At 41.9% G+C, this 12,665-nt stretch overlaps 1 protein-coding gene across 3 annotated transcripts in view; it reads left to right on the forward strand.

Moving 5' to 3' along the window:
• TMTC1 (transmembrane O-mannosyltransferase targeting cadherins 1) overlaps positions 1-12,665 on the forward strand; it is a 312,150-nt gene that overhangs the window by 13,049 nt on the left and 286,436 nt on the right. For all 3 annotated transcript variants that reach the window (XM_070789893.1, XM_070789894.1, XM_019961394.2), the window contains exon 2: positions 10,461-10,638. In XM_070789893.1, coding sequence (XP_070645994.1) covers positions 10,461-10,638 — 178 coding nt within the window. The remainder of the gene's footprint in view (positions 1-10,460; positions 10,639-12,665) is intronic.

The raw sequence follows: 12,665 nt of genomic DNA on the forward strand, positions 1-12,665 counted from the left end.
AAAATAAAGACATCAATTAAAAAAAATAAGTATTATGCTTTCCTGAATTCTATGAGTCATTCTTACAAATTGTTGAATCTAAGGGCGGCATGGGAACCCCTGAATTTGTGGCTGGGAGGTCAGAGGTGCAGGTGGTCTGGTGTCTGAAGTGAGGGAGTCTTGGGCAGGGCTGTGTCAGGTAGTTGGTGTCTGAATGGCATTGCATCCAGGAACTCCACCAAACATACATACCTTGAAAAGAAAGAAACCCATTTCCTTAAAATTGACAGGTCAGATATAATTATATTATGTTTGGTGTTGATGTGTTAATTTTTATTCTTTGTGGACTCACATTTTCTGGGACTTGCTTCCTTCTATGGCCTCTGATCTTCCTGCCCTGTTTCCCCACCCTTTCTTTGCTCAAACAGTGACTGTGGCCTCCTCCTGACCAGCTCCACGCAGCCTGGTCCTTCCCTACAGCTTCTTCAGAGCTGGGGTGGGAGGCGGGGTGGAGGGTGTATATTGTGCCTTTGCCTCAGGGCACTGTCTCATCTCCGCACTCTTGTTTGCACCGGTGCCTGTGAATCACATCCTTTGGTTCTTTAGAGACATGAAGTGATGCTGATTTGTTGATTTATTCCTGGTACTGGAGGGAATGCAGAAGAAAAGCAACCAAAATGATGAAGGGCCTAAGGGACAGGCCTTAGAGGAAAAATGAGAAGATCCAGATGTTGTTGTTTATTGGCTGAATGATCTAAGAAGACTATGGGAAGCACTTAGAAGCATTTGAGAGCTGTAATGAAGGCAGGAGATGAGAAGAAGAAAAATGAGTGGTGAGAGAGGAAGACAGGAGAATTAGTACTGGGCTGTGGAAAGTCACCAGGGAAGTGTGGGAGAAGCCATCACTTGAGACACCAAAAACAGAAGATGAGGGGTACATTTAGTTTTTTCTTTCCCCCGTTTATGGTTTTTACTGGAGAAGAATGTATGTTATGTTATTGCTGAGAAACCTGGATTTTTTTTCTGGTAAACATAGCAACCATGTGCAGCTTTCCCTTAAGCTTTGAGATCTGAGCATTACAGTTCTGAGTATCACCTGTCTTGAATTATTGGGTTGCTTAGGGCAGATCTCTGGGCCCCGTCTCAGATCTGCTAGCTTAGAATATTTTGGGATGGGATCAGGGAATCAGCAATTGTAACCAGCACACTGGTGATTCAGAATCCCGGGAAGCCCTGCGACTCAGTGGGGCCTATGTTTAATGAGGTTGAAATGCCAAAATCTGCCTGGCATAACAGAGAAAGGAATCCAGACGCTCGTTGAGGTGGGAACATTGAGGTCCATTCATCACATCGTCTACACATGCCTTTCTTGTACCCCCTATCCTGCATCCCCTGAGAGGGCCAAATGCTTCTCTCTGCACTGAGGCATTGAGAAATTCATAAATAGGAGAGTGCCTGCAAGGTTGGGAAGCTCTGTGGCATTTCTTTGCTGTTGGCCAAGTGTGATGTGGGAGATGCTGCCACTGCAGCGGGCTTTCTGACTCCAGTGGGGTTGATGGGACCCTGGAGTTCCAGAGGCCGGGTGGCAGAGCTTAGCGGCCAAAGTCTAGGTGAGAGCATTGACATGGCAGGCACGAGGATGTGGTGAGAACTGGAATGTTGTGACCCACAGGAATGGTGACGTGAAGCGGACAGGCAGCCCTCTTAAATCTTACTTGACCTATTTATATAACCAGGAAAATTCCAGGTTCAGGGCCCCAAACTAGACTTGAGTCACCACAATGGAGAGCCAAGACCTCACACGGTTTCCATACCCCTGCCAGTTCACTAAGGTATGGCTCTTTGACTGAAATAGAGTTGGGGTCCCCTTGGGGATGGACCCTAGTATATTCTCAAGCAGAAGTCTCTTCCAGAGATATACTTGCTTTTATTTTCTTCGTTTACATAGGTGTTTTTCAAGAGGGAAATTAAAGTGATGGGCTTTATCTGGAAAGTGATGGGCTTTGCCTGGAAAATCCCATGGATGGAGGATCCTGGTAGGCTGCAGTCCTGGGATCGTGAAGAGTTGGACACGACTGAGTGACTTCACTTTCTCTTTTCACTTTCATGCATTGGAGAAGGAAATGGCAACCCATTCCAGTGTTCTTGCCTGGAGAATCCCAGGGATGGGGGAGCCTGGTGGGCTGCCGTCTCTGGGGTCACATAGAGTCGGACACAACTGAAGTGACTTAGCAGCAGCAGCAGCAGTCTGTGAAAGTGTGGATTCAGTTCAGTTCAGTCGCTCAGTCGTGTCTGACTCTGCAACCCCATGAACCGCAGCATGCCAGGCCTCCGTGTCCATCACCAACTCCCGGAGTTTACTCAAACTTGTGTCCATTGAGTCGGTGATGCGATCCAACCATCTCATCCTCTGTCGTCCCCCTCTCCTCCTGCCCTCAATCTTTCCCAGCATCAGGTTCTTTTCCAACGAGTCAGGTCTTTGCATCAGGTGGCCGAAGTATTGGAGTTTCAGCTTCAACATCAGTCCCTCCAGTGAACACCCAGGACTGATCTCCTTTAGGATGGACTGGTTGGATCTCCTTTCGGTCCAAGGGACTCTCAAGAGTCTTCTCCAACACCACAGTTCAAAAACATCAATTCTTTGGCGCTCAGCTTTCTTTATAGTCCAACTCTCACATCCATACATGAGTACTAGAAAAACCATAGCCTTGATTAGAAGGAACTTTGTTGACACAGTAATGTCTCTGCTTTTTAATATGCTGTCTAGGTTGGTCATAACTTTCCTTCCAAGGAGTAAGCGCCTTCTAATTTCATGGGTGCAATCACCATCTGCAGTGATTTTGGAACCCCAAAAAATAAAGTCACTGTTTCCACTGTTTCCCCATCTATTTGACATGAAGTGATGGGACCAGATGCCATGATCTTCATTTTCTGAATGTTGAGCTTTAAGCCAACTTTTTCACTCACCTCTTTAAATTTCATCAAGAGGCTCTTTAGTTCTTTTTCACTTTCTACCATAAGGGTGCTGTCATCTGCATATCTGAGGTTATTGATATTTCTCCCGGCAGTCTTGGTTCCAGCTTGTGCTTCATCCAGCCCAGTGTTTGTGATGATGTATTCTGCATCTAAGTTAAATAAACAGGGTGACAATATACAGCCTTGACATATTCCTTTTCCTATTTTGAACCAGTCTGCTGTTCCATGTCCAGTTCTAACTGTTGCTTCCTGACCTGCATACAGGTTTCTCAAGAGGCAGGTCAGGTGGTCTGGTATTCCCATTTCTTTCAAAATTTTCCACAGTTTCTTGTGATCCACACAGTCAAAGGCTTTGGCATAGTCAATAAAGCAGAAATAGATGTTTTTCTGGAACTTTCTTGCTTTTTCGATGATCCAGTGGATATTGGCAATTTGATCTCTGGTTCCTCTGCCTTTTCTAAAACCAGCTTGAACATCTGGAAGTTCACGGTTCATGTATTGCTGAAGCCTGGCTTGGAGAATTTTGAGCATTATTTTACTAGCATGTGAGATGAGTGCAATTGTGTGGTAGTTTGAGCATTCTTTGGCATTGCCTTTCTTTGATCATTCAGGTATGACTTAAACCAAATCCCTTATGATTATACAATGGAAGTGACAAACAGATTTAAGGGACTAGATCTGATAGATAGAGTGCCTGATGAACTATGGACGGAGGTTCGTGACATTGTATAAGAAACAGGGATCAAGACCATCCCCAAGAAAAAGAAATGCAAAAAAGCAAAATGGCTGTCTGAGGAGGCCTTACAAATAGCTGTGAAAAGAAGAGAAGGGAAAGGCAAAGGAGAAAAGGAAAGATATACCCATTTGAATGCAGAGTTCCAAAGAATAGCAAGGAGAGATAAGAAAGCCTTCCTCAGTGATCAGTGCAAAGAAAGAGAGGAAAGCAATAGAATGGGAAAGACTAGAGATCTCTTCAAGAAAATTAGAGATATCAAGGGAACATATCATGCAAAGATGGGCTCAATAAAGGACAGAAATGGTATGGACCTAACAGAAGCAGAAGAGTGTGCATTACTGGGGGGCAAAAACAATGAGTCTTTTTCTCCCCTCCTCACCCCTCCTGTGACTACTCGGAGCCACACTGTGTGACCCTGTGGTCTTTCCTGGGGACTGGTGCCCTCCGATTGCTGTGTGCTGCATGTGCCCCCTCCCTTTTCTGGGCGGTTTTACAAGGAGGCAGAGGAGTTCAGACGGAGAACGGGCTGTTTGCGTTTTATCTGCCAAAGTCTGGAAGGCTTTCAGCCAGGCAGACATGACTATTAAGATTTTTTTAGGAAAAAAGTTTTATTTCCTACTGCTTGGCCTAGTTTTAAATTAGAAATGAAAGTTAAATCAAGTAAACTTAGAGATTAGTTGAGAAGAAAGGAAAAGATGTTTTTTTTTCCCAACCTCCAGCTTAACGTCAGTTTATTTGTTCATTCATAAACCTTTATTTAGAACCTACTGTGCTCCAACTGAGATGGATACCATGACAAAAATGTTAATTTCTAACAATGAAGGAAAAATTCTCATAACACTTGAGGGATATAGTAAATGAGTTTTTAAAAACTGATTATATGCTGTAATGGAAGTACATTCATGGTGACATGAAACCTGAGATTGTTCTCTGTAGATGGTATTTAAGGTAAGCTGTTGTCAGGCTTCTGTGTGAACATTCCTGCTTATCCCACCACTGATTTTAGTTTTAGATATTACATTTTTCTTTGAGCTGAAGTCTGCCCCCCAGTAGTTGGAAGACCCCGTGGCAAATTATGAGTACTTGAACCACCTAAATTGGCACTCAGGTATTTCCACGCAGCCATGGAGGCCCAGAGTTGCCACATATTTTAAGATTTGAAGAAAAGTTGGAATTTTTATATGAAATCACCTGTTTTATTGTGTGATAGCACATACCAGGGATAGACACTGGGAATAAAGCTGTAAATATGCCAAAGAGCCTTTCCCCTGAAAAACTGGTTTCATACCTGTCTGTCATCTTTCTGCAGGCTAAGCATTACCCATTCCTCAAACCTACTTCCCTGAGACATCACTTTGAGACTCCCTCCCCCAGCATCCTGAAGCTGTCCTGTGAAGGTGCTCCAGCATTTAAGTAACACCCTGAGGGGCTGCTGCCCTGTGTTGGAGATCACCCCCTTCCCTCTCCCATCCACAGGGAGAACGCCTCTATCTGCCTTATCTCAGTACCTGGTAGGTTCTCCTGCTGCTGGAATTCTCTCACTATGAAGTATTTTCTCTCTTTCTCCTACTATGCTATTAACTCCTTGGTGGCAGGTGCCATGTCTTCTGTTTGTTCTTCTGGGCCCTACATTGTACCCAGCAACTAGCAGGTGTTCAGTAAATATCTGTTAGAGTGCATTGAAATGAAAAATACTGACTTAGGCAGTTCCCTGACTATCGGTGTTGGTGCTTTGGACTGTTTTGATAGCTAGGACACAGTAACTCTGACTTTGGGGTAGACTTAATAACCCTTGGACAATACCACATGTAGAGTTTTAATCTGGATTGCAAGGATTTTGTTCTGTTTTGTGTCTAAAAGTGGGTCTTTACTATTAGCCATATTCTGTCTAATTGTTAGAATTAGATGTCAATTTTCATCATTTAAGCTCTTTGTGAAGCTCAGTCTTCAGTACAGTTTCTCTCCTTCCCTGATACAGGCCACGTGCAGGCTTGGTTAGCATACACTACGGATTCATTTAAGCCTTTGATAAAAATATTGGACAGACCAGAGATATTATCAGAATGCTGTGACATACCCTGGAGGTCTCCAGCCAAGGAGACATTGATTTAGTATTCACCACTCTCTGTTAGCTCATATCTATTTTATTCTGCCTTGTATGCCAGGAGATTCTGAGAGGTCCTATTTAATGACATTCTTAAAGATGTAACATGTCTATCACACCCCTCTCCAGAAGTTAATCAGTTAAATCCCTTTTTGTGAACCTGTAGTAACTCAGAATCAGATATTCTTTTTCCAGTGCCCACACATAGGATATACTCAAAAATTTTGTTACCATTTCATCTTAAACTTACTTAGCTATCATTTAGAGAGTTCAGGCTCCATCTTTTTAGATAATTTGGGAAATTCTCATAACTAGATTTTTGGTGACTTCTCAAAGCTTAGATTTAGGTACCAGGTGAGGGGCTTTCACACTGTTACCTTATCTCTACAGTGGTTCCACATTCAGCAACTTATTTTTATATTTTTGGATCTAATTGAATTCATTTGCAACACCAAACACTCCCTTCTAATCAATTTCCAGAAATAATCTATATGGATAACATCTGCACATTTTTAGATATGATACATATAGATACATGGATGAGTCATACCTACTATTTTATATCATTTTGGAAGGGGAAAGGAGTGTATGTTAAGTATCTCATAAACATGTCATAACATAGTAATAACATCATCTTTAATGATGCTTTTACTTGTTAAATGGTTGAATAACAAATAAATGGGAAAAATAGCAAGTCCTTTGTCTTAAAAAAAAAAAACCTGCTATTATTTGTAATCCAGGGTTATGATTTAAAGTATATCATCGGTGGGAATGTGCTCAGTCACACAGTTGTTTCTGACTCTTTGTGACCCTGTGGACTGTAGCCCACCAGGCTCCTCTCTGTCCATGGGATTTCCAGGCAAGAATACTGGAGTGTGTTGCCATTTCCTCCTCCAGGGAATACATAAATACATAGAGGTTTATTAGATGTTTTGCCATCTCTGTGTTGCCATTTTTATAATTAACACAATCTTTGTACATTAACAGGAAAATTCCTCTTTCTTCCTCTACTTATACTCACAAGATTTCTAACACCAGATATGTGGGTTTACTCCTACACCAAACAATTCTCTCACACTTGCTGGGTGTCCTGGAGTTCAATTCAATTTGGACACTGTCTACCTGGAGTTAACATCAGATCCCCCAGGCTAAGGGCTCAGTTCTGCAAGAGTGTCCCTACTTCAGATGGCAATCACAAGTACTGGTCCTCAGGTTACTCACATTTATGTCTGACTTGGCCACAAGTTGGGTCTTCCCTGGTGACTCAGATGGTAAAGAATCTCTCTGTGATGCAGAAGACCCAGTTTGACCCCTGCATCAGGAAGATCCCCTAGAGAAGGGAATGGCTACCAGCTCCAGTATTCTTGGCCTGGAGAATTCCATGGACAGAGGAACCTGGCAGGCTACAGTCTCTGGGGGTCTCAAAGAGTTGGACACGACTGAGAGACTAACACTTTTACTTTTTGGCTACAAGTTGGGGTTTCCCATGACCTCCCCCTTCAGACTTGATAATTTGCTATAATGGCTCACAGAACTCAGGAAAACCAGTCTATTATATAAAGAAGGGCATGATAAACGGTACAGATAATAGCCAGATGAAGAAATGTATCAGGCAGAGCCTGGAGAGTCCTGAATACAGGAGCTTCTGTCCCTGTGGAGTTGGGTTCTATCACTCTGCTGGCACGTTGACGTGTTCACCAACCTGGAAGGCTTCCAAAACCCATAGTTCTGGGAACTTTTTTGGAAGTGTCATCATGTAGGCATGATCAATTATTAGCTCAGTCTCCCTCAATTCTCCTCTTCCTGAGGATGGGGGTGGACTAAAAGTTCCAAGCTTCTAATCACATGTGGTCTTTCTCGTGACCACCTCCCATCCCGAAGCCACCCAGGAGCCTGGTAAGAATCACCTTGTTAAGACAAAAGTCACTCTTATCTCCTAGGGAATTCTAAGAGATTTAGGAGTTCTGTGTCAGGAACCAGAGCCAAACACCAAGTATTAGAACAAAAGGTGCTCCCAGTGCTCTTATCACTTAGGAAACTGCAAGGAATTTAGGAGAGTGGTGCCAGGAACTTGGGGGCAGAGACCAAATATTAAAACAAAAGATATTTCTAGCACCTTTATCGCTTAGGAAATTACAAAGGTTTTAGGGTCTCTAACCAGGAGTTGGGATGAAGATCAAAATACATATTCTTATTGCATCACAGTATCACATATGTATAATGTGATATATATATATATATATATATATTTGAATACTTTTCTGTTTTTTCCTTACAGAAAATTTCTAGAAGTGGAATTTTGGGGCAAAGGGTGTGCAATTTGTAAAGTCTTTTATATATATTGACAACCTAGAGACCTATCACATATGAGATTGCCTGTTTTCTCTCACTGAGATGAATGTGAATGAATTTTAAATGAATGGCTTAGCTGGTCTGGAAAACTCAGCCTGGTGAAGTGGAAACAATATAAAATTAATGTCAGGGGAGTGGGCTGTCGGGACCACCCCCACCTTCCCCGAGGACAGGGACTCAGTCTCATCCTTCTCACAGCTCCTCCATCCTGTGCTTTCTTTCTTTCTTTTTTAAAATCTTATTTATTTATTTAATTTTGGCTGTACTGGGTCTTCATTGCTAAGCAGCTGCTGCTGCTGCTGCTGCTAAGTCGCTTCAGTCGTGTCCGACTCTGTGTGACCCCATAGATGGCAGCCCACCAGGCTCCATCTCCAGGCAAGAACACTGGAGTGGGTTGCCATTTCCTTCTCCAATGCATGAAAGCGAAAAGTGAAAGTGAAGTCGCTCAGTCATGTCCGACTCTTCATGATCCCATGGACTGCAGCTTACCAGGCTCCTCTGTCTATGGGATTTTCCAGGCAAGAGCACTGGAGTGGGGTGCCATTGCCTTCTCCGATTGCTAAGCAGGCTACTTTCTAATTTTGGTGCAGACGCTTCTCATTGTGGTGGCTTCTCTTGCTGGGAAGCCTGGACTTTAGGGATCACGGGCTTCAGTCAGTGGGCTCAGGAGTTGAGGCTCTCGGGCTCCAGAGCACAGGTTGTGCACAGTAGTTGTGGTGCACCAGCTTAAGTGCTTTGCAGCATTTGGGATCTTCTTGGATGGGGGATCAAACTCATGTCGCCTGCATTGGCAGGTGGGTTCTTTACTACTGAGCCAGCAGGGAAGCCCCGTCCTGTGCTTTCTGATTCCCAGCAGCTCTCTCAGCGTGTGTAGGTCCTCTTGTCCTGGAATGGCAGGGATGCTGTTCTCCCTTCTTTAGCCGAACACACCAGTCCCCTTGTTCACGGCCCTTTCTTCTTTCCCTCTGAAGGAGGTATTTCGCACCAGGTTCCTATCTTCAGCACCTTGGAGTGTGAGCAGATGCATAGGTCTGCAGCACAGCTGTCTTGAATTTTGCACTGAGCCCCTGGAGTTGGCCAGCAATTCATTTTTTTAAGGCTTAGTTGGGACCATGATTACTTCAGTGGAAATGAAAATTGAGTTGATTAGTGACTATGACATTTAGATTCGTGTGTCCAAATAAAGCTTGAGATGTTTAAAATTCTGTAAATTAAAGCTGAATCAACTCAAGTATTTAGAATATGCGTATGCCATTGCTAAAGTTGACTTTTAGATTCTCAGCTGTTTTTGGCAAAGCGGAGGTAGCTGTATAAGAGAAGCAGATCAAGAGTGTGAGGATAAAGATATGGAATTACTGTTTTGGTAAAATGGACTGGAGTCTAGATGACTATAGACAGTACCACTTAGGGTGTGTGTGTTCTCCCAAGAGAGTCATTCCCTATGCAGTTACATTTTTTTCTATAACCCCACAGACTTATTTGAGGACATTATGTCCTATTCTTAACATAAAGGCTACATTCAGAAGTCTCTCTGTGAAAGTGTTTAAAATTTTGAACAACAAATTTCTCTTCTCATTGTGGTCCTCTTTTTATTTTCTTTTTGTTGTAATCCTGGAATTCAGATTCTGAGATTCTATAGGAATTGATATTAGAGAACATTTAATACAAATTCTGAAATGCTATGCTCATTCTCACCCTTATATTAATAATTTCAGCTACAGCTGGTAATGGTGGGTAGATGCCCTGGAGATGCTTTGTGGGGTGGTAATTAACAATGATTCCTTGTACATAATCTGGAAATTTGCTTCCTGGTGGCACTGTGGGTGAGAGAACACAGTTGTACTTGGTTTATCCCACCCTTGACCACAGGTGCCAGTTTCTTGGTCTGTTTCTCATCGCTGGTGACCATGGCTCCAACCTACAGCACTGAGGACTTGCCTGTGAACACTCAGCTGCTTAGGAAGAAGCAAGAAGCAAGAACATTCAGCTGTTAGTGAAGCAAGAATTCTGGGAGGTGTTTGGACCAGCCAGGGAGTGAGGGAAAAAAGCGAGTGAGGGAAGAAAAGCATTCCACACCTGTCTGCCTTTTCAGTGAGGCCACCAAGTTTTCTGAAGTAATATCATATTGCATTTACAAAGATTTCTGCAGATAGAAAATTTTTTAGGTAGGAAAAAACTTATATACAGAGTAACCTGATAGTGGAATCATTTAAAATAATTAAATAACTTACCTTTTAAAGTGATGGATTCCCTTTGCTTTCCTTGTGCTTACCTTCTGTTTGTAGCTAATTCGGTTTTTATTTGTTGTCACAGGCTAAACATCTTTATGACTGGCATGGACCCATTCTACTTCCACGCAGTAAATGTCATTTTACACTGCCTAGTGACCCTTGTGCTGATGTACACCTGTGACAAAACTGTCTTCAGGAATCGTGGACTTGCTTTTGTTACAGCGTTACTTTTTGCCGTGCATCCTGTTCACACAGAGGCGGTGAGTGTCACTGAGACTCAATGAAATAATGAAGCACAAAAGTCATCTTTTTCTCCTCTCAAAACCATGTGAATTTAAAGCTCTACTGAAGTGTTTATATATAAATCATTCTGCTTGACCACTTTTCTTTTTAAATGTTCTAATGGCCAATGCACCTCCAGGACTTAACTGCTTTTCTAAATAACCACTGTCATTATTACAGGTAGTCATAAATGACCACAGTTCTTTATTTGTGGAAAATTTAAGTCCTAATGTGTTTTAAACAGCAAGGGGCATTTTGAAATACTTAGCATGCTGAGTTATTGTTCCCGCTCTATGATTTTTTAACCTATTCTTGCTCTGCTTAATATTTATAACATTCACGATACAGAACTCTTAAGTGCTAGGGTTGTTTAGTCACTAAGTTGTATTGGACTTCTGGTGACCCCATGGACTGTAGCCCACCAGACTCCTTGTCCATGGGATTTCCCAGGCAAGAATACTGGAGTGGGTTGCCATTTCCTTCTCTAGGAGACTTTCCTGACCCAGGGATCAAACCCATGTCTCCTGCTTGGCAGGTGGATTCTTTACCACTGAGCCACTAGGAAGCCCAACAGCTGGGGGAAGACCATAAAAAGTTGAACTGACATTCTTCAAATTAAACACACATTCAAGACTTACCAATAGTTTTCCAAGTTATTTAGTATGAACTGTAGTTATTTGGAGGATGATGAGAAATGGGTTTAGAAAGTATAGATCTGGAGTCCTATTTAAAATATGGGCTTAATCATGCACCAAGATGGTGTCATCTAGCCTGGCTTCACATCTCAGTAACCACAGCTGGTTTATTTTATGTATTGCTGAGGGTGGATGAAGACTTTCTAAGCAGTCCATGCCTACCACAGTTTTATAAGAATTGTCTCAAGAGTCACAGATTGCATCCAGGCATTTTCCTACAGTTCACATCCTACAGTTTACATCCAGACCTGAGAACCTGGGGGAAAAGTGTCAAGTTGATTCTCTTCTCCCTCTTCCCTTTTCAGTTGCCTTTTGCTTATATTAAAAAAATAAGGAATGTCTTGCATACATCAGAATCTTACTATGCCCCAGGGGTACAAATGGCACCATACAGTGAAACAATTTGATATATTGGTGTCAGCCAAGTCTCCCCTAATTAAGGCATCATAAACCCAAAGTAGGTTTATGTCCTTTTCTGTCTATACATGTTTCTGTGAAGAAGGCAGCAGTGTATTAGAAGTAGGGTAAGGTGGCCTGCAAGATGTTTATCATGGGGATGCATAATACTTTCATTTGATCTGAAGCAAGACGTCTGATTTGGCCAATTGGTTTGATGATGAGGACTGGTTAGGCCATATGATGGACATTTGCCACAAACAAAATTCTAAATCTGTAAGCCCAAGGTTTTGACACAAGTATATTTAGAGTGATAAGGAAGAAAATTATTTTTATAAACAATTACGTTGTTAAGTGTAATTTTCCCAGTCCTTTCTGAGTATTTTGGACTGAACAAGGTGCCTGTAAGTGGAGGGCTGTAAAGTATACATAATAAGCCTTTGCAAAGTCTCAGTCAAGCCTTTTTTCCTTAGTTTTGAGAAACTATGAAAGCAAATGAATCCAATGACGGGTAACTTTAATGATTGGTACACTTCATTTATTTGCTTTCAACCAGGTTAAAGGAGAACCTGGAGCTGATAGATCATTAAACATTATGCAAGATGATAGATCGCTATGATTTTGCAGATAACTTGGGTGTTCAAAGAACTGTCACTGCTGTAACATGGTTACTTCTGTCCTCATTTATGTGAACTGCGTTCAAATACAAAAGCTACAAATAGAATTGATGCCTCATGCTTCCTTATTCTAACAAAAAGTAATATTCAGTCATAGATAAATGAATTTATTAAAAAAGCCTACACCTATATCATTGAGGACTATTCTTTATTTAATAATTTTTATCATTTTTTTCTAACATACTGTATTTAGCAATTGAAAATAATACTAATTGGAATAATAATACAAAATTGAAA

The sequence above is a fragment of the Bos indicus genome, chromosome 5, assembly GCF_029378745.1.
Source record: "Bos indicus isolate NIAB-ARS_2022 breed Sahiwal x Tharparkar chromosome 5, NIAB-ARS_B.indTharparkar_mat_pri_1.0, whole genome shotgun sequence".
Taxonomy (NCBI): Eukaryota; Metazoa; Chordata; class Mammalia; order Artiodactyla; family Bovidae; genus Bos; species Bos indicus.